The 23,054-nt window shown below is 42.7% G+C and overlaps 1 protein-coding gene across 1 annotated transcript in view; it reads left to right on the top strand.

Annotated features, from left to right (window-relative positions):
- The window catches only part of GPR156 (G protein-coupled receptor 156), a 75,012-nt gene that overhangs the window by 32,654 nt on the left and 19,304 nt on the right, over window positions 1-23,054 (top strand). Inside the window, exons 4-8 of the mRNA XM_082247645.1 lie at window positions 5,223-5,346; window positions 6,903-7,013; window positions 10,472-10,597; window positions 16,467-16,562; window positions 19,235-19,471. Of these exons, the coding sequence (XP_082103771.1) occupies window positions 5,223-5,346; window positions 6,903-7,013; window positions 10,472-10,597; window positions 16,467-16,562; window positions 19,235-19,471 (694 nt within the window). The remainder of the gene's footprint in view (window positions 1-5,222; window positions 5,347-6,902; window positions 7,014-10,471; window positions 10,598-16,466; window positions 16,563-19,234; window positions 19,472-23,054) is intronic.

Genomic DNA, 23,054 nt, shown 5'->3' with positions numbered 1-23,054 from the left:
GACCACAAAAACCCCATGTGAGGTCCTGAGGTCACCCAAAAAAGGGTTCTTTCTGCATGAAGACATTGTACAACTTTCTTATTACAGTAGGTATGGCAAGTGTCCGAACATGGATAGACTGTGCAGTCCAACAGGTACTAGGGTTAGACCCGGCGTTCTGTAGAATAATGCAGATCATCGGATAATGCCTCCTATGATCTGCGAATGCGCAGTAAGCAATGTAACTCCATCTGATCTGCCGATCGGCTTGAGTGACGTCACTACTGCGCATGCGCAGGTCATAGGAGGCATTATCTGATGATCTGCATTATGCTACAGAACACCGGCTCCTCTCGGATACAGACCACCTCATCCAGCTATGGGATTTGCTTGCCGGGCCTGCTCCCATACTGCCCCGGTCTGCCGGCTACCTCTCCCCCGGTTACCTCTCCCCCGGCTACCTCTCCCCCGGCTACCTCTCCCCCGGCTACCTCTCCCCGGCTTCCTCTCCCCCGGCTACCTCTCCCCCAGCTACCTCTCCCCAGCTACCTCTTCCCCGGCTACCTCTCCCCGGCTTCCTCTCCCCCGGCTACCTCTCCCCGGCTTCCTCTCCCCCGGCTACCACTCCCCCAGCTACCTCTCCCCAGCTACCTCTTCCCCGGCTACCTCTCCCCAGCTACCTCTTCCCTGGCTACCTCTCCCCGGCTTCCTCTCCCCCGGCTACCTCTCCCCGGCTTCCTCTCCCCGGTAGGAGGAAGCTGTGATAGATGAGTGGAGTGTACACAATGCAGAGCGTGTATGAATCTTTTTGTCACCTCTAGCGAGCTCCTTCCTGAGATATCCCTAAGCTAGTGGCGGCTGTGCTGCCTTCATTGAGGTTCCTCACACGTTGTCTCCAGTAATATGTACTGATAGGCAAGGCCGCTGACGGAGGGGGGGGGGGGGTTGTTGGGTTCACTAGTCCTCCTGTAGGGGGCCTCAACAGCACAGGGAATCGGTGGGGTCGGGCGGAGGGACAATTACAGAAGGAAGCCCTGTGCAGGTCTCTGCAGCAGCTAAAAGTTTCTTCCCCTCCTGCCAGCTTTCAGCTGCTGCAGAGAGAGACACAGACACAGGGCATCGTTCCTGTAATTACATCTCCGACACCAATCCCCCCCCCCCTGTTCTGCCTGCTTCTGACCCCTCTCCCCCTGTGCCCCCTATCACTGTGATGAACCTCCCTCCCGCAACGTTGCTGACTTCCCTGCCTCATGAAAAAAAAAAAAATTGTAAAAAAAAATAAAATAATAAGTAAACATAGTAATAAATAATTTAAAAAAATGTTAAATAAAATAATTGTTTTTTTTTGTTATACTTTCTTTTTTTTTTCAAATATAAAAAAACAATTAAAAAGGGCTAATTCACACAGGTTCTCTGTAATGTTTGTTCACTAATAATGATTTTAGTGTATTTTTAGTGAAAATATTGTCTTAATAAATTCGGGGGTGGGGGGGGGGGTAGGTAGGCTGTACCGGGACCCGTGATTTCTAACAGCAGCCTTGGTGATAGGTGGAATTTGCACGTCTTGATTAGAAGGAATGTTTCCGAGAGGAGGAGACGGTTTTCTGTAGGTTATTGCAGTGAAAGGGAGGGGGCGTGTCTGACCAGATTTCTTTTTGAGTGCTGATTATTGAGGGCGCCGGTGTTTTGTAAATTATTGCCGATCATAGGATAATGCCTCTGATGATCTGTGCTTGAGCAGTAGTGACATCACTCCACAGCTGATCAGCAGATCAGATGGAGTGACGTTACTTACTGCGCGTGCGCAGATTGTCGAAGGCATTATCCGACAATCTGCAGTAATCTACAGAACACCGCCGCCCTCAATAATCAGCACTCAAGAAGAAATCTGGTCAGACACGCCCCCTCCCTTTCACCGCAATACAAGCCTGTGTGAGGAGATTTTTGCTAAGGGGGTGTGGCTGTTACTCAGCTCCGCCAGCACAGAACACCGTCTCCCTCAATAATCAGCACTCAAGAAGAAATCTGGTCAGACACGCCCCCTCCCTTTCACTGCAATACAAGCTTGTGTGAGGAGATTTGTGCTAAGGGGGTGTGGCTGTTACTCAGCTCCGCAAGTACAGAACACCGGCTCCCTCAATAATCAGCACTCAAGAAGAAATCTGGTCAGACACGCCCCCTCCCTTTCACTGCAATACAAGCTTGTGTGAGGAGATTTGTGCTAAGGGGGTGTGGCTGTTACTCAGCTCCGCAAGTACAGAACACCGGCTCCCTCAATAATCAGCACTCAAGAATAAATCTGGTCAGACACGCCCCCTCCCTTTCACTGCAATACAAGCTTGTGTGAGATGATTTGTGCTAAGGGGGTGTGGCTGTTACTCAGCTCCGCAAGTACAGAACACCGGCTCCCTCAATAATCAGCACTCAAGAAGAAATCTGGTCAGACACGCCCCCTCCCTTTCACTGCAATACAAGCTTGTGTGAGGAGATTTGTGCTAAGGGGGTGTGGCTGTTACTCAGCTCCGCCGGTACAGAACACCGGCTCCCTCAATAATCAGCACTCAAGAATAAATCTGGTCAGACACGCCCCCTCCCTTTCACTGCAATACAAGCTTGTGTGAGATGATTTGTGCTAAGGGGGTGTGGCTGTTACTCAGCTCTGCCGGTACAGAACACCGGCTCCCTCAATAATCAGCACTCAAGAAGAAATCTGGTCAGACACGCCCCTTCCCTTTCACTGCAATACAAGCTTGTGTGAGGAGATTTGTGCTAAGGGGGTGTGGCTGTTACTCAGCTCCGCCAGCACAGAACACTGAAGGGGGTACAGGACTATTAAAGGATAAATAGGTGTGAGACATCAGTTGGGCCTTAAACAGTTGCCAAAAGTATTTTCCTGTCTCCTAGTTTTTGTTTTTATTTTCCATAGCCTCTTTGTTTTGGACAGAAATAAAGCAAAGGATAATAAATAAATTAATCCTGCATTAACAAACAATTGCAACAGTTAATAACAAATAGAAAACTTCTATATATTGCCTACTCCAGCCCCCCCAATCTCTCGCTGCTTCATATAATAGTTCTTTATATATTTTTTTTAATATATATGATATCCAATGGTTGCCACCGCACACAAATCAGGGATAAAAAATGGGCCGGGTGCCCAGTAAAGAATTTAATTTTTTGGGTTGTTTCACCAACATAAAGTGAGCCACATGGGCATTTAATAATATAGATGACATATGATGACTGACGTATAATGACTTTTGATCTTAGTATTGTATACTCTATGTGGGTGTGTGAAAAGTTTCCCCTTAATCATCAAGTTACATTGTATGCAGCTTAAACATGGATATGAGCCCGTGTTTTGTGGCCCAAAATTATGGGGCTAGGTGTATTAAATTGATCGTTTTTCACCAATCTATCTCGTAATGTCCTACCTTTTCTTTATGAAGATAAGGGTGGTGTATGGAATTCTGGAATAGTTGGATAATTTTCTCTTAACATTTTCTCTTAAAATGGGCCAAATTATTTTTTGTATGCGGAATGAAAATGGATGGAATTGTGACACAAAAAGGATTCTTTTGTTCTTCATAAGAGACCTTAGTAGCCATAGGATTGTTTCGTTCTTTATCAATTATTTCTAACGGACAGTGTAAATTTGCTGTCCCCTCAAAATAACTCAACACACAGCCATTAATGTCTAAACCGCTGGCAACAAAAGTGAGTACACCCCTAAGTGAAAATGTCCAAATTGGGCCCAAAGTGTCAATATTTTGTGTGGCACTGGCCACCATTATTTTCCAGCACTGCCTTAACCCTCTTGGGCATGGAGTTCACCAGAGCTTCACAGGTTGCCACTGGAGTCCTCTTCCACTCCTCCATGAGGACATCACAGAGCTGGTGGATGTTAGAGACCTTGCGCTTCTCCACCTTCTGTTTGAGGATGCCCCACAGATGCTCAATAGGGTTTAGGTCTGGAGACATGCTTGGCCAGTCCATCACCTTTACCATCAGCTTGGTTGTCTTGGAGGTGTGTTTTGGGTCGTTATCATGTGTGAATACTGCCCTGGGGCCCAGTCTCTGAAGGGAGGGGATCATGCTCTGCTTCAGTATGTCACAGTACATGTTGGCATTCATGGTTCCCTCAATGAACTGTAGCTCCCCAATGCCGGCAGCACTCATGCAGCCCCAGACCATGACACTCCCACCACCATGCTTGGCTGTAGGCAAGACACACTTGTCTTTGTACTCCTCACCTGGTTGCCACCGCACATTCTTAACACCATCTGAACCAAATAAGTTTATCTTGGTCTCATCAGATCACAGGAGATGGTTCCAGTAATCCATGTCCTTAGTCTGCTTGTCTTCAGCAAACTGTTTGTGGGCTTTCTTGTGCATCATCTTTAGAAGAGGCTTCCTTCTGGGACAACAGCCATGCAGACCAATTTGATGCAGTGTGCGGCGTATGGTCTGAGCACTGACAGGCTGACCCCCCCCCCCCACCCCTTCAACCTCTGCAGAAATGCTGGCAGCACTCATACGTCTATTTCCCAAAGACAACCTCTGGATATGACGCTGAGCACGTGCACTCAACTTCTTCGGTTGACCATGGCGAGGCCTGTTCTGAGTGGAACCTGTCCTGTTAAACCGCTGTATGGTCTTGCGCGCACCATGCTGCAGCTCAGTTTCAGGGTCTTGGCAATCTTCTTATAGCCTTGGTCATCTTTATGTAGAGCAACATTTTTTTTTTTTTCAGATCCTCAGAGAGTTCTTTGCCATGAGGTGCCATGTTGAACTTCCAGTGACCAGTATGAGAGAGTGAGAGTGATAACATCAAATTTAACACACCTGCTCCCCATTCACAACTGAGACCTTGTAACACTAACGAGTCACATGACACCGGGGAGGGAAAATAGCTAATTGGGCCCAATTTAGACATTTTCACTTAGGGGTGTACTCACTTTTGTTGCCAGCGGTTTAGACATGAATGGCTGTGTGTTGAGTTATTTTGAGGGGACAGCAAATGTACACTGTTATACAAGCTGTACACTCACTACTTTACATTGTAGCAAAGTGTCATTTCTTCAGTGTTGCCACATGAAAAGATAGAATAAAATATTTACAAAAATTTGAGGGGTGTACTTACTTTTGTGAGATACTGTATAAAACAATAAATATTTATTATTATTTAATTGACAATGAGTTGTATAACATTGACAATATTCTGTTTTTACCTTTTGTGTCAGGATAGTGAAGATGTCCAGCCCCAACCTGAACCTGGTTATCCTGCTGGGAAGTCTTCTTGTGTACATCAGTGCATTCCTGTTTGCTCTCCAGGAATCCATCTCCTCCATACAGACTGTTATTCAGGTAAGTGACAGCCAAGGACATACCTTCTGTGCACAAGGTCTGTAACAGACAAGGACGTACCTTCTACATCTAAGGCCTGTAACAGACAAGGACGTACCTTCTACGTCTAAGGCCTGTAACAGACAAGGACGTACCTTCTACGTCTAAGGTCTGTAACAGACAAGGACATACCTTCTATGTCTAAGGTCTGTAACAGACAAGGACGTACCTTCTACGTCTAAGGTCTGTAACAGACAAGAACGTACCTTCTACGTCTAAGGTCTGTAACAGACAAGGACGTACCTTCTACGTCTAAGGTCTGTAACAGACAAGGACGTACCTTCTACGTCTAAGGTCTGTAACAGACAAGGACGTACCTTCTACGTCTAAGGTCTGTAACAGACGAGGACATACCTTTCTACACACAAGGTCTGTAACAGACAAGGATGTACCTTCTACGCACAAGGTCTGTCACAGATGAGGACGTACCTTCTATGCACAAGGTCTGTGAATGATTGACAGAAAGTGTCTGTAGCATGACAAGGAAGATATGTCAGTACTTGTATATAAGCCATTGCACACCCCCAGGGGAGGACTGGGGCAGGGGGGCAATAGCCCCCTGGGCCACTCTGATGCCCTGTAAAAAGGCTGCACTACTTCTGCTACAGACATGCCTAAAGGAATCCTGGTGAAGAGAAGTAAAAGACACTACCACTGACCTACTGAGTGCGGGATGAAGACAAGGACGGAGCGCAGGCCTCCCCCAAAGCATGGATGGCATAAACTGTGTCTGAGCAGAGGCCGGTTTAATGCCCCACTGGAGACTCTCCTCCCCCGGCCAAGCCCAACCAAGCTGTCCCAGCTCCCCCATCTGCCCCCTGCTGGCCAGGTCGGGAACCGGTATTCAGCCGGTGAGTAGAGAGTACCAGGAGCGGAGCTTCAGCCTGGAATGTGGGTCAGGAGGAGGTGAGGAAGAGGGAGAGAGGGAGCGGGGCAGAGTCCCTGCAACATGGGCCTCTGGTTTGTACTTGCACCCTGGGCTGAAAGTTGCCAGTCTGCCCCCCCCACCCAAACAACTTTCCCTGGACTTTCCCCTAGGTATTATTGGAAGGTGATTCTCCTCTATCCATGCCTATGGCTTGTAGGGAGCATGCCTCATTGATGCATCTAGGTCAGAAGATGCATGGGCAGAGGCAGTAACACTATGAAATATTAGTGACTTCGAGTGGGAGAGGAGGATACAGTGCTGTTCTATTGATGTGAACCTCTCAGTAAGGGTTGACTTACATCTACGCCCTAATGTATTTATGTGGGTGTTACCGCCACGCTTGTTACATTAATTTTGAATAGCATCCTATAGCACTATAGCAATGCACATTCCCCTACAAGGCACTGCAACACAAGGCAAGGCACCATTTTTCCGACATGCCCAATTTTGGGACGTCTTGGTGCATCAGGAGCCTGTTGATTTCATTGGGCTGCCCTAATACGAAGCATGTTCATGCTGCATTTATCTAGCAATATCACAGACTGCATTGTATTCCCTGATTAACTCATGTATGTGTCTCGGCTCTCAGGTGAGGATCAGCTTCCTATATATTGGGGTGTCTCTGGTGTTCGGGCCCTTGCTGGGGAAGAGCTGGAGACTGCATCGAGTGTTCACACATCGCATCCCCGACAAACGAGTGGTGAGTTGTACCGAACCCCAATATTGTCAGAGCTACCCATGATTAACCCTTTCATTTCTGACCTGACCCCCCGATATTAGTGTCACGGTAACACAGGATGTGTTTGGTGTGAGTGGTGCCGGATGTCAGCTGTTGGAGATTGGTGCACTGTGCCATGTGACTGCCTGTCCTCAACAGGATGAGAACTGCCCTGTGTTCACCAAATTCAACCTGAACCCCAATAAATTCAATCTATCAAATCAATAATGCCCGTTTTATGGGCTAATAGGCAAGGGGGTGCAAAAAAAAAAAAAGCATTGGTGGAGATGTGTTCACTGTTCCGGGGAACATGTACCAATGCAAAAAAAACCAAAAAAACATTTAAAAATTCCATCACGGCTGGAAGCAGTGATTTTTTAATATTTAAAGTCAAACATTTAAAATTCCCAATTTATTTCAAAAACATGCCTGGGGAGGAGGTGGGGGATCCTTTATCTTGACTGTGAAGGGGTCCGTCTCTGTGATGTACAGAAAGTGCTGCAGAAGCACTGACATTTACAAAGGAAAACATTTGAAAAATTGCTGGCTAATGACATTTCCCTGCTAGCTTCCAAAAAAAAAAAAATCACACAGACCCCCACCAATGAACACTAAAATACAGAGCAGACATAGGGTTTGCTATAAATTTTGGGGGACCTTTGGAGGGGTCTGTGTTTTATTTTGTTTTATTTTTTGAAGCCAGTATGGAAATGTCATTAGTTAGCAATTTAAACTGAAGAAGCCAGCAGGGAATTGTCATTTACTGACAATTTAAAAAAAAAACACAGACCCCACCAAAGAACCCCAAAATGCACAGCAGACATAGGAATTGCTATACATTTTGGGGGACCTTTGGAGGGGGTCTGTTTTTTTTTTTTTTTTGGAAGCCAGCAGGGAAATGTCATTTACTGCCAATTTAAAAAAAAACACAGACCCCGCCAAAGAACCCCAAAATGCATAGGAGACATAGGGTTTGCTATACATTTTGGGGAACCTTTGGAGGGGTTTGTGTTTTGTTTTTTTTGGTTTTTTTTTGTTTTTTTTTTGGAAGCCAGCAGGGAAATGTCATTAGCTAGCAATTTAAACTGAAGAAGCCAGCAGGGAAATGTCATTTACTGCCAATAAAAAAAAAAAAATAACACAGACCCCACCAAAGAACCCTAAAATGCACAGCAGACATAGGGTTTGCTATACATTTTGGGGGACCTTTGGAGGGGTCTGTGTTTTTTTTTTTTTTTTTTGGAAGCAAGCATGGAAATGTCATTAGCTTGCAATTTAAACTGAAGAAGCCAGCAGGGAAATGTAATTTACTGCCAATATAAAAAAAATCACACAGACCCCCACCAACGAACCCCAAAATACACAGCAGACATAGGGTTTGCTATAGATCTTTGGGGACCTTTGGAGGGGGTTTGTGTGTTTTTTTTTTTTTTTTTTTTTTTTTTTTTTTAGAAGCCAGCACGGAAATGTCATTAGCTTGCAGTTTAAAATGAAGAAGCAAACAGGGAAATGTCATTTACTGCCAATTTAAGAAAAATCACACAGAACCCACCAAAGAACCCCAAAATGCATACCAGACATAGGGTTTGCTATAATATTTTGGGGACCTTTGGAGGGTTCTGTGTTTTTTCGTTGTTGTTGTTTTTGTAAGCCAGCATGGAAATGTCATTAGCTTGCAATTTAAACTGAAGAAGCCAGCAGGGAAATGTCATTTACTACCAATTTTTTTAAAAAAATCACGCGGACCCCACCAAAGAACCCTAAAATGCACAACAGACATAGGGATTGCTTTAATTTTTTAGGGACCTTTGGAGGGGGGTCTGTGTTTTTTTTGTTTTGTTTTTGGGAGCCAGCATGGAAATGACATTAGCTAGCAATTTAAACTGAAGAAGCCAGCAGGGAAATGTCATTTACTGCCAATTTAAAAACCAAAATCCCACAGATCCCACCAAAGAACCCCAAAATGCATACCAGACATAGGGTTTGCTATAATATTTTGGGGACCTTTGGAGGGAATCTGTGTTTTATTTTGTTTTGTTTTTGGAAGCCAGTATGGAAATGTCATTAGCTTTGCAATTTAAACTGAAGAAGCCAGCAGGGAAATGTCATTTACTGCCAATTTTGAAAAAAATCACACAGACCCAACCAAAGAACCCCAAAATGCATAGCAGACATAGGGTTTCCTATACATTTTGGGGGACCTTTGGAGGGGTTTGTGGTTTTTTTTTTTTTTTTTGCTTTGTTTTTGGAAGCCAGCGGGGAAATGTCATTAGCTTGCAATTTAAACTTAAGAAGCCGGCAGGGAAATGTCATTTACTGCCAATTTAAAAAAATCACACAGACCCCCACCAAAGAACCCCAAAATGCATAGCAGACATAGGGTTTGCTATAAATTTTAGGAGACCTTTGGAGGGGTCTGTGTTTTTTTTTTTTCTTTTTTAGAATCCAGCACGGAAATGTCATTAGCTTGCAATTTAAACTGAAGAAGCCAGCAGGGAAATGTCATTTACTGCCAATTTAAACTGTATATTTTTATTTTTTTTGATACATTTTACTGTAGCACATTATAAAGCAAGAATGACAAAATAAATATGTGTAGAGCCCCCCACAATATTCATACCTTTGAGTCTGCAAAAAAAAAAAAAGAAAAATGTGTCAGGTACCCTAAGAAATTTATACCAGAAGGCTGGGGTCTTGTATAGATTTTAAGGGGCATCCTACTGCAAAAAAAAAGAGAGAGTGTGGGGTACCCCTAAAAATCCATACCAGACCCTAAATCTTAGCATGCAGCCTGGGTGACTCCTAAACCATACCAAGCCTCATGCCCTCAACAAAGGTGGTGTTTGCCAGGAAGGGGGCCCCTGGCAAAGCACCTTGTTCTAATGTTAATATGGCCCAGTGATTGTGGGGTCTACAATTTGGGATTTTAAGAATAAGGGGCCCCCAGATAACACCCCCCCTCATGTTAATTAGTAGGGGTTTATATTATGCCTACAAAAGGTAAGCTATAAATAAAGACACCCAAATGTTTGACAAGTCCTGTATCCCTCATGAATTCTGACAATATTTTGCCTTATTCATTGATTTCCTATGATGATTGGCTCCATCTAGTGGCCATAATGCTGTACATTTCCTGAAATACCTCTATAATGAAAAATACTGCATTATGGCCACTAGATGGATGTGACAATCATAGGAAATCACTGTATTAAGCAAAATGCGGTCAGTGTGTGAGGGCTGGGTGAATGCTTGTGACATTTTTCCAACACATTTTTAATAAATGGGACCCCGTATAGTGCCCCAGGATGCGAACGCTCAGTTACGTGATTACTGACCTCTGCAGAGCTGAGTTTTGGCACGTCTTACATTTACAGGGAAGAAATATTAGCAGGGACAGGTCCTCTTATGACATATCACTGACTCCTGTTTTTGTCCTGCAGATTATAAAGGACCTGACGCTGCTGGCTCTACAAGGTGCCCTGCTGTTCATTGACTCCATGCTGCTCCTGTCCTGGGTGTTGTCTGACCCCGTCCTATGTGCCCAGAAGGTCAGCGCCAGCATCAAGGTGAGAACCCATTTTGTAGTGTTACAGCCTGAATTTATTGTGATTTTTACCACTTTAATACATAACATACCAGGCTTGCTCTCTAAGTGGAAGCAGCGGTCTCTCTGCAGAGGTCTGACATGCTTCCTGCTGAGTCAGAGCCACAGCCCCAAAGCATTGGTATGTAGAGCTCTTGATTTAAAAGAGCAATCAGCACCAAGGACACTATCTGCATGGAGTTTGTATGTTCTACCTGTGTTTTCCTTCAACAATTCAACAACATACTAGAAGGGGATTTGGTCAAGTTGGTTAAGGGGACATTAGAATGTTAGCTGCTTTGGTGGACAGAGACTGGTGGAAATGGCTAAATGTAATCTGTAAATATATGTCAGGGATTTTTAAAAACTGGGAAAAAATACTGGAAAGAAAGCTCTATAGCACATTATATAAAATTTATATTATATTTATTTTTAATATATGTATTATAATTTATTTTCTGTATCTTATTTTAAAAAAATTTTATATATATTTAATAGGGTTAAAGTAATTTAGAGTTCAATATAATTTACCATTTTTTATATTCAGTTTCAATTTATTTATAATAATTTAGAATTCTGTATAATATATCATTAATTGTATATATATATATTTAATATATCTATAATAATTTTTTACTGTTTGCTATTTATAATCATATTTTTTATTTATATAATAATTTAGGATTCCATATAATGTATCATTTATTATATATTATATATTTTGCTCAGCGGGGATCGATCCGCAGATCCCTGCTGAGCAAGCAGATGACAGCTCCGTCTCCGCTCTCTGTGCTGACATGGACCTGTCAGAGCCCTGCTATGGGAGATCGGATGAAATATATATAAATACATATATATATATATATATATATATATATATATATATATATATATATATTTGTGTGTATATATATATATATATATATATATATATATATATATATATATATATATATATATATACAGTAGGTACGGAAAGTATTCAGACCCCCTTAAATTTTTCACTCTTTGTTATATTGCAGCCATTTGCTAAAATCATTTAAGTTCATTCTTCTTCCTCATGAATGTACACATAGCACCCCATACTGACAGAAAAACACAGAATTGTTGACATTGTTGCAGATTTATTAAAAAAGAAAAACTGAAATATCACATGGTCCTAAGTATTCAGACCCTTTGCTCAGTATTTAGTAGAAGCCCCCTTTTGATCTAATACAGCCAGGAGTCTTTTTGGGAAAGATGCAACAAGTCTTTCACACCTGGATTTGGGGATCCTCTGCCATTCCTCCTTGCAGATCCTCTCCAGTTCTGTCAGGTTGGATGGTAAATGTTGGTGGACAGCCATTTTTAGGTCTCTCCAGAGATGCTCAATTGGGTTTAAGTCAGGGCTCTGGCTGGGCCATTCAAGAACAGTCACGGAGTTGTTGTGAAGCCACTCCTTCGTTATTTTAGCTGTGTGCTTAGGGTCATTGTCTTGTTGGAAGGTAAACCTTCGGCCCAGTCTGAGGTCCAGAGCACTCTGGAGAAGGTTTTTGTCCAGGATATCCCTGTACTTGGCCGCATTCATCTTTCCCTCGATTGCAACCAGTCGTCCTGTCCCTGCAGCTGAAAAACACCCCCACAGCATGATGCTGCCACCACCATGCTTCACTGTTGGGACTGTATTGGACAGGTGATGAGCAGTGCCTGGTTTTCTCCACACATACCGCTTAGAATTAAGGCCAAAAAGTTCTATTTTGGTCTCATCAGACCAGAGAATCTTATTTCTCACCATCTTGAAGTCCTTCAGGTGTTTTTTTAGCAAACTCCATGCGGGCTTTCATGTGTCTTACACTGAGGAGAGGCTTCCATGGGGCCACTCTGCCATAAAGCCCCGACTGGTGGAGGGCTGCAGTGATGGTTGACTTTCTATAACTTTCTTCCATCTCCTGACTGCATCTCTGGAGCTCAGCCACAGTGATCTTTGGGTTCTTCTTTACCTCTCTCACCAAGGCTCTTCTCTCCTGATAGCTCAGTTTGGCCGGACGGCCAGCTCTAGGAAGGGTTCTGGTCGTCCCAAACGTCTTCCATTTGAGGATTATGGAGGCCACTGTGCTCTTAGGAACCTTAAGTGCAGCAGAAATCTTTTTGTAACCTTGGCCAGATCTGTGCCTTGCCACAATTCTGTCTCTGAGCTCTTCAGGCAGTTCCTTTGACCTCATGATTCTCATTTGCTCTGACATGCATTGTGATCTGGAAGGTCTTATATAGACAGGTGTGTGGCTTTCCTAATCAAGTCCAATCAGTATAATCAAACACAGCTGGACTCAAATGAAGGTGTAGAACCATCTCAAGGATGATCAGAAGAAATGGAAAGCACCTGAGTTAAATATATGAGTGTCACAGCAAAGGGTCTGAATACTTAGGACCATGTGATATTTCAGTTTTTCTTTTTTTAATAAATCTGCAACAATGTCAACAATTCTGTGTTTTTCTGTCAGTATGGGGTGCTATGTGTACATTCATGAGGAAGAAGAATGAACCTAAATGATTTTAGCAAATGGCTGCAATATAACAAAGAGTGAAAAATTTAAGGGGGTCTGAATACTTTCCGTACCCACTGTATATATACATACAGTGTATATATATATATATATATATATATATATATATATATATATATATATATATATATATATACATAATATCTCAGAAAAGTGAGTACACCCCTCACATTTTTGTAAATATTTTATTCTATCTTTTCATGTGACAACACTGAAGAAATGACACTTTGCTACAATGTAAAGTAGTGAGTGTACAGCTTGTATAACAGTGTAAATTTGCTGTCCCCTCAAAATAACTCAACACACAGCCATTAATGTCTAAACCGCTGGCAACAAAAGTGAGTACACCCCTAAGTGACAATGTCCACATTGGGCCCAATTAGCCATTTTCCCTCCCCGGTGTCATGTGACTCGTTAGTGTTACAAGGTCACAGGTGTGAATGGGGAGCAGGTGTGGTAAATTTGGGGTTATCGCTCTCACTCTCTCATACTGGTCACTGGAAGTGCAACATGGCACCTCATGGCAAAGAACTCTCTGAGGATCTGAAAAAAAGAATTATTGCTCTACATAAAGATGGCCTAGGCTATAAGAAGATTGCCAAGACCCTGAAACTGAGCTGCAGCACTGTGGCCAAGACCATACAGTGGTTTAACAGGACAGGTTCCACTCAGAACAGGCCTCACCATGGTCGACCAAAGAAGTTGAGTGCACATGCTCAGCGTCATATCCAGAGGTTGTCTTTGGGAAATAGACGTATGAGTGCTGCCAGCATTGCTGCAGACGTTGAAGGGGTGGGGGGGTCAGCCTGTCAGTGCTCAGACCATACGCCGCACTCTGCATCAAATTGGTCTGCATGGCTGTCATCCCAGAAGGAAGCCTCTTCTAAAGATGATGCACAAGAAGGCCTGCAAACAGTTTGCTGAAGACAAGCAGACTAAGAACATGGATTACTGGAACCATGTCCTGTGGTCTGATGAGACCAAGATAAACTTATTTGCTTCAGATGGTGTCAAGCGTGTGTGGCGGCAACCAGATGAAGAGTACAAAGACAAGTGTGTCTTGCCTATAGTCAAGCATGGTGGTGGGAGTGTCATGGTCTGGGGCTGCATGAGTGTTGCTGGCACTGGGGAGCTACAGTTCATTGAGGGAACCATGAATGCCAACATGTACTGTGACATACTGAAGCAGAGCATGATCCCCTCCCTTCAGAGACTGGGCTGCAGGGCAGTATTCCAACATAACGACCCCAAACACACCTCCAAGGCGACCACTGCCTTACTAAAGAAGCTGAGGGTAAAGGTGATGGACCGGCCAAGCATGTCTCCAGACCTAAACCTTATTGAGAACCTGTGGGGCATCCTCAAACAGAAGGTGGAGGAGCGCAAGGTCTCTAACATCCACCAGCTCTGTGATGTCATCATGGAGAAGTGGAAGAGGACTCCAGTGGCAACCTGTGAAGCTCTGGTGAACTCCATGCCCAAGAGGGTTAAGGCAGTGCTGGAAAATAATGGTGGCCACACAAAATATTGATACTTTGGGCCCAATTTGTTCATTGTCACTTAGGGGTGTACTCACTTTTGTTGCCAGCGGCTTAGACATTAATGGCTGTGTGTTGAGTTATTTTGAGGGGACAGCAAATTTACACTGTTATACAAGCTGTACACTCACTACTTTACATTGTAGCAAAGTGTCATTTCTTCAGTGTTGTCACATGAAAAGATAGAATAAAATATTTACAAAAATGTGAGCGGTGTACTTACTTTTGTGAGATACTGTATATTGAAAGCTTTTTTTTAATATTGATGTTTACTATTTTTATAATTGTTTATAATTGTATATAATTTATCATTGATTATATTTCATATAATTATAATAATGTATTATTGTATGTTATAATTATATTTATATTTAATATAGTTATACTTTTTTTTTTTAATAATGAATTAGTTATTAATTACTAGACAATTTTGCATTCTATAAAATGTAGCATTATATTTATATTTAATATAGTTATAGTTATTTAAAATTCTATATAATGTATAAATTTTTTTTATAATTTATTTTTAATTATGATCATTTTGAATTTTATATAGGGTATCATTTATTATATTTAGAATTATTTAGAATTGTATATAATATACAATTTATTATATTTAGAATTATTTAGAATTTTATGTAATGTATCATTTATTATATTTTATATAGTTATAGATATTTAGAATTCTATATAATGTATACATTGTTTTTTTTATTATTTATGTTTAATTATGATCATTTTGAATTTTATATAGTGTATCATTTATTATATTTATAATTATATATAATACATATATTATTATATTTAATATACGTATAATTATTTAAAATTTTATCTAATGCATCATTTATTATATTTAATATAGTTATAGATATTTATAATTCTATATAATGTATACATTTTTTTATCATTTATTTTTAATTATGATAATTTTGAATTTTATAGGGTATCATTTATTATATTTAGAATTATTTAGAATTGTATATAATACATATATTATTATATTTAATATATGTATAATTATTTAGAATTGTATCTAATGTATCATTTATTATATTTAATATAGTTATAGATATTTAGAATTCTATATAATGTATACATTTTTTTTATTATTATTTTTTTAATTAGGATCATTTTGAATTTTATATAGGGTATCATTTATTATATTTAGAATAATTTTGAATTGTTTTTAATATAAAATGTATTATATTTAATATATTTAGAATTATTTAGAATTGTATCTAATGTATCATTTATTATATTTAATATAGTTATAGATATTTAGAATTCTATATAATGTATACATATTATTTTTTATTACTTATGTTTAATTATGTTCATTTTGAATTTTATATAGGGTTTCATTTATTATATTTATAATTATTTAGAATTGTATATAATACATATATTATTATATTTAATATATGTATAATTATTTAGAATTGTATCTAATGTATCATTTATTATATTTATTATAGTTATAGATATTTAGAATTCTATATAATGTATACATTTTTTTTATTATTTATGTTTAATTATGATCATTTTGAATTTTTTATAGTGTATCATGTATTATATTTATATTTATAATTATTTATAATTGTATATAATATACAATTTATTATATTTAATATATTTAGAATTATTTAGAATTGCATCTAATGTATCATTTATTATATTTATAATTATTTCTAACTTTATATAATGTTTATACATTGGTCCTTTACCACTCCATAATCTCCCGATATGGATTTTTTCCCGCTTTGTACAGACGGCTGAGCGAGAAACGCACTGCGCTGTGACCAAAACCCTCTCCTGCTCCTCCCTCTACCCGGATTTCTGGCTCACCCTGTTGTTGGGCATCAAGGTAAGAGCAGAGCTGAGGCACACACAGGGGCCCCCATTCATAAAACACAGGGGCCCATTCATAAAACATTCGTTACACGAATGTTAGAAGTATTCCTACAAGTAGAAAGAGATGTCAGGTCAATTCCTGTGTCATCATCTCCATCTAGTGGCCAAAATGCGGTATAGTTTTCTCATTGAGGTACAGTATAACAATAAAACGATACCACATTTTGGCCACTAGATGGAGCTGATGATAAAGGAATTACCTTCTTACAGGCCTGCGCAAATGCTTCTGATATTCGTGCAACAAATGTTTTATAAACAGATGCAATGAATGATCAAAGTTTGGCGGAGTTACAATATATCTAAAGCCAAATCCTTTTTCTTGCTTTGTTTTGAATGGAGCAGAGGAGAGTTAGGACTCCGGTTGGGTATTTATTTGCAGCCCCATTGGGGAGATTCATCTTCTCTACTGCTCCTGCTGACCATTATCTCCAGGAGCAGAAAGTGATCAAATTTTACAGTGGTCACCAGAACAAGAAGTGAGGGAAGATCTTCCGTTTAGGAGACGTTTCCTTCCCTTTAGAGAGATTTCCTTTCACTAATGTTGTGTCTCCTGGACAGGAAGTGATGGGAAATCTCACCAAAGAGACACAGGCAGTGCCGGGACAAGGTCATCCATGAGCATTATGTGTCAGCAAGACCCCCATCCCCCCCTCCCCCAAAAAAAAATAATAATTTAGCACTGATCTGTATGCTTACCTAAACATTTCCTCTCCTACCAGTGCAAATCTGCTCCCCTGCTAAAATCCCCCCTCCTAGCAAAAATATGTGCACCCTCATCCCCCCTCCTAGCTCAAATCCTCTCTCTCCGCAAATCCCCCCTGCAAAAAAATCACCCCTTAAATTTCCCCTCTGAGCGCAAATCTTCTCCCCCCCCCACTCCAAATCCCCCCTGCACAAATCATCCCCCAATCCCTTTTAGGCACAAATCACCCACTTCAAACTTCCCCTCCTAGCACGAATACCCCCCCAATCATCCCTACTGGCACAAATCAACCCCCCACCTAAACAAATGTTCCTCCCCCTCTACCATATCACATCTTCTGGTACAAATCCCCCCTCCTCGCACACATCTTATTCCACCCCCATCCCTCTCCCAACACAAACCCCCCAAAATCCCCCCTCCCAGCACAAATGCCCCACAATTCCCCCTCCTAGCGCTAATCCTATTACACCACCCCCCCTTCCCCATTCGCCCTCCTAGCACAAATTCTTTTCCATCCTATCCCCCCTCCCAACACAAATTCACCCTACTTCCCTCCCCTAGCACAATTCCTACTCCATCCCATCTCCCTCCCAACACAAATCCCCCCTCCCAGACCACCCCTCCCCCCCAATTCAACCTCCTAGCACAAATCCTTTCCCACCCCCTCCCAACACAACTTCACCCCACTTCCCTCTCCTAGCACAATTCCTATTCCAACCCATCTCCCCTCCTAACACAAATCCCCCCTCCCAGCACAAACTCCCCCCCAATTCCCCCTCCTAGCACAAATCCTATTCCACCCCATCCCCCCTCCCAACACAAATCAGCCCTCCCAGCACAAATTCCCCCTCCTAGCAAAAATTCTATTTCACCCCATCCCCTCTCCTAACACAAATCGCCCTCCCCACACACACTCCAATTCCCCCCCACCCCAGCACAAATTTTCCCTAATATTTCCTTCTAGCACAAATCCCCCCCCCCCCCCCAACAAATGTTCCTCTCCTAGCACAAATTCCCTCTCCCCTCTACCATATCACCTCTTCTGGTATAAACCCCCCAAATCCCCCCTCCTAGCACACATCCTTTCCACCCATCCCTTCTCCCAACACAAACCCCCCAAATCCCACCTCCCAGCCCAAATTCTCAGAAATTCCCCCTCCTAGCACAAATCCTTTTCCACCCCACCTCCCAACACAAATTCTCGCCCAATTCCCCCTCCTAGTACAAATCCTATTCCAACCCATCCCCCCTCCCAACACAAATCCCCCCTCCCAGCACAAATCCTATTTCACCCCATCTCCCCTCCCAACACAAATCCCCCCCACCCCCCACACCCCATATACCCCCCAGCACAAATCTTCCCTAATTATTTCTTCTAGCATAAATCCTCCCGACCCCAAGTTTCCCCTACTAGCACAACCCCCCCCCCCCCCCAACAAATGTTCCTCTCCTAGCAAAAATTCCCTCCTCCCTCTACCATATCACCTCTTCTGGCATGAACCCCCCAAATCCCCCCTCCAAGCAAAAATTCCCCCCTCCCAACACAAATCCCCCCCTACCCCAATCATCCCTACTAGCACAAATCCCCCCCCCCCCCAAAAAAAAAAAAAAGTTTCTCTCCTAGCAAAAATCCCCCCCTCTACCATATCACCTATTCTAGTACAGACCCCCAAATCCCCGTCCTAGCACAAATCCTATTTCACCCCCTCCCCACTAGGAGAACGTTTACCCCCTGCCGCCCCCCAACAAATCCTCTCCCTCTAATCTCCTTGTGGTACCCCCACCTCACATAATACCACAGTACCCAGGGCACCCCCCCCCCCAGACACAGGCAGCTAAATAATGAAATATGGTTTTATACAGTCCCTGAAACTAAGTTCTGACTTTAGGTGTACCTAAATCTTTCTGGGTTTTTTTTTCAGGGTATTTTCCTGGTCTATGGAAGTTACTTGGCTGGTCTGACCAAGAACATCAGCACCCCTCCGGTGAACCAATCGCTGGTCATCATGGTTGGCTCCACCCTTGTGATTGTGAGCTCCGGGGTTGTGCTCCTGGTCACTCGGTTCTTCCACTCCTGGCCCAACTTAGTCTATGGGGTGACGTCCGGCAGCATCCTCATCTGTACCACCACCATCAACTGCCTCATCTTCATCCCGCAGGTACCAGCAAGGAACCACAGGAGGGCGCTCCTAACCAACCCTCTAATTTTTTACTGTGCTGAGCAAATAAATACATTTCTGAGCGCAAACCTTTAGACTGAGCAATTTCATCAAAAATCTTATATTGTCACAAAACGTGCATGTTGCCATTAACTAATTGGCTATAGTTTGATAGAATATTAGTAAATCGTATTAACTGTTCAACCAATTTTCATATTCATAACATGTGAAGTGCACAATCCAAACAATTAAAATCAAAAATATATAATCCTTAGATATGTGTGCTTGTAACGGTGTGATCATCCACAGTGTCCATACAAAATGCAGAGTGCCCACAGCATTGCCCCCAATCAATGCAGAGTGCCCACAGCATTGCCCCCAATCAATGCAGAGTGCCCACAGCATTGTCCCCCAATCAGTGCAGAGTGCACTGCCCACAGCATTGCCCCCAAACAATGCAAAGTGCACTGCCCACAGCATTGCCCCCAATCAATGCAGAGTGCCCACAGCATTGTCCCCCAATCAGTGCAGAGTGCACTGCCCACAGCATTGCCCCCAATCAATGCAGAGTGCACTGCCCACAGAATTGCCCCCAATCAATGCAGAGTGCACTGCCCACAGCATTGCCCCCAATCAATGCAGAGTGCCCACAGCATTGCCCCCAATCAATGCAGAGTGCCCACAGCATTGCCCCCAATCAATGCAGAGTGCACTGCCCACAGCATTGCCCCCAATCAATGCAGAGTGCCCACAGCATTGCCCCCAATCAATGCAGAGTACCCACAGCATTGCCCCCAATCAATGCAGAGTGCCCACAGCATTGTCCCCCAATCAGTGCAGAGTGCACTGCCCACAGCATTGCCCCCAAACAATGCAGAGTGCACTGCCCACAGCATTGCCCCCAATCAATGCAGAGTGCCCACAGCATTGCCCCCAATCAATGCAGAGTGCACTGCCCACAGCATTGCCCCCAAACAATGCAGAGTGCACTGCCCACAGCATTGCCCCCAATCAATGCAGAGTGCCCACAGCATTGCCCCCAATCAATGCAGAGTGCAATGCCCACAGCATTGCCCCCAATCAATGCAGAGTGCCCACAGCATTGTCTCCAATCAATGCAGAGTGCCCACAGCATTGCCCCCAATCAGAGATGCCAGCGTTCCCCCCGCGAGACCCCCCCCCCCACGAGACCCGTGCACTTACCTCACGGTCACGGCAGCTTCTCTTCAGTCCCTGCGTCCCCTCAGTCCCCTTACCTCCTCCTCAGCCAATGGCATGGGGTTTGCCTTTCGGCCAATCAGGAAGCGGGAGGACCAGCTCCCTGATTGGCCAGGAGGAGGATCCGTGTGACAATAGCGAATTTTCATTCGCTATTGTCACACAATGGGCGGGCTTGGGGCGCACTGCTCTGCTCCCCGGCCGCCACTGTAAAACCGCGGCCCGGTTACCTTCACGTCCTCTGGGGCTGCGCGGTCTGAATCTGTGCTTGCGCGGGACCTTCAATTAGACTGCGCGTCCGCGCATACGCGCAGCTTAAAGGGAACATTGCTCCTAACCCTCCTGTATTGTAAATCTACTGCCTCCTATTCTTTATACAGCACTGAGCAAACTGCTGGCGCCACACAAGTCCTGTATAATGATAAGAACTGCAAGCCCTTCTCCATAGAATCACTATTACAAACATAAAACGTAACCCTAATGTTGTTCCTCATACCTGATTGGCTCATTGCCCGCCACAAATTTTGTATGAGGTGTCGTAGAGCGGTATTAACCACTTCTGGACCGGAAGGATTTCCCCCTTTAAAGCTTAACTCCACTTTTGTTGAGAAAAAAACATTCCCCTCTGGGTGATCTCTGTACATTGCAGGGATTGTAACAAACTTTGTTGCAGATTTCTTCCTTTTGTTATTCTGAAGAAATCATTGTTTGTTCCTCTGTGCTGAGTGGGTCAAATGGGAGTGGTTTCATAATTATCTATCAGCTGTGGCAGCTGCAGGGCTCTAATGAGGAAATCTGCTGGGTCTGCATTCCTTTAGACGTGCTCCTACTGGGAGGATCTCACCAAAAATGACATTTTTGTTGCAGGGGATGCCAGAAATCTGACTTGTATCTTAGTGCAGACTTCTGGGGAAATTGGTGAGCCAATCACACAAGCAGGAAATGATGTTTCAGTGGAGGGGAAGTCAGTACAAATTCTGTGCACAGAGCGCCTCCAGGTGGTCATATTGCAATTTAATGATTTATTTAAAATTACAGCCCTGCAGATTGAAAAGGAAAGGTCATTTTTAATAACATTCAATTGTAAACTATAATATAAACTGCTCAAAAAAAATGAAAGGAACACTTTGAAAACACATCAGATCTCAATAGGGAAAAATATCATGCTGGGTATCTATACTGGTATGGACTGGGTAATGTGTGAGGATTTATACTGGTATGGACTGGGTAATGTGTTAGGATCTATACTGGTATAAACTAGCTAATGTGTTAGGATCTATACTGGTATGGACTGGGTAATGTGTTAGGATCTATACTGGTATGGACTGGGTATTGTGCTAGGATCTATACTGGTATGGACTGGGTAATGTGTTAGGATCTATATTGGTATGGACTGGGTAATGTGTTAGGATCTATACTGGTATGGACTGGGTAATGTGTGAGGATCTATACTGGTATGGACTGGGTAATGTGTGAGGATTTATACTGGTATGGACTGGGTAATGTGTTAGGATCTATACTGGTATAAACTAGCTAATGTGTTAGGATCTATACTGGTATGGACTGGGTAATGTGTTAGGATCTATACTGGTATGGACTGGGTAATGTGTTAGGATCTATACTGGTATGGACTGGATAATGTGTTAGGATCTATACTGGTATGGACTGGGTAATGTGTTAAGATCTATACTGGTATAAACTAGCTAATGTGTTAGCATCTATACTGATATGGACTGGGTAATGTGTTAGGATCTATACTGGTATGGGGTATTGTGCTAGGATCTATACTGGTATGGACTGGGTAATGTTTTAGGATCTATACTGGTATGGACTGGGTAATGTGTTAGGATCTATACTGGTATGGACTGGGTAATGTGTGAGGATCTATACTGGTATGGACTGGGTAATGTGTTAGGATTAATATTGGTATGGACTAGGTAATGTGTTAGGATCTATACTGGTATGGACTGGGTAATGTGTGAGGATCTATACTGGTATGGACTGGGTAATGTGTTAGGATCTATATTGGTATGGACTAGGTAATGTGTTAGGATCTATACTGGTATGGCAAAAAATTTGGGGGAGCATACCCATGTATTTCCAAAGCTGCTGCAGCTATGAACCAAAAGACATGTATATTAAAAAAGAATAGCGCGCAAATGCAAAAGAAATTACTACCAAATCTGAAGAGAGTCCATAAATAAAAATGGGGGTTTGGTCCCACCATATGGCCATATCGTGCTCAAGCCCACCACTGCGTCAAAGTACCCCATTATCAGTGGGTCCTACACTATCCATGAAAAAGAGTTGAATCCAGCCCTTCTAACCCTTGGAGACAACACTCCTTGCTGGGAAAAATGTGCAA

Source organism: Pelophylax lessonae, assembly GCF_965119305.1.
Source record: "Pelophylax lessonae genome assembly, chromosome: 2".
Taxonomy (NCBI): Eukaryota; Metazoa; Chordata; class Amphibia; order Anura; family Ranidae; genus Pelophylax; species Pelophylax lessonae.
The sequence above is the reverse complement of the archived record's forward strand: the minus strand, read 5'-3'. Positions and strand labels throughout refer to the sequence as shown.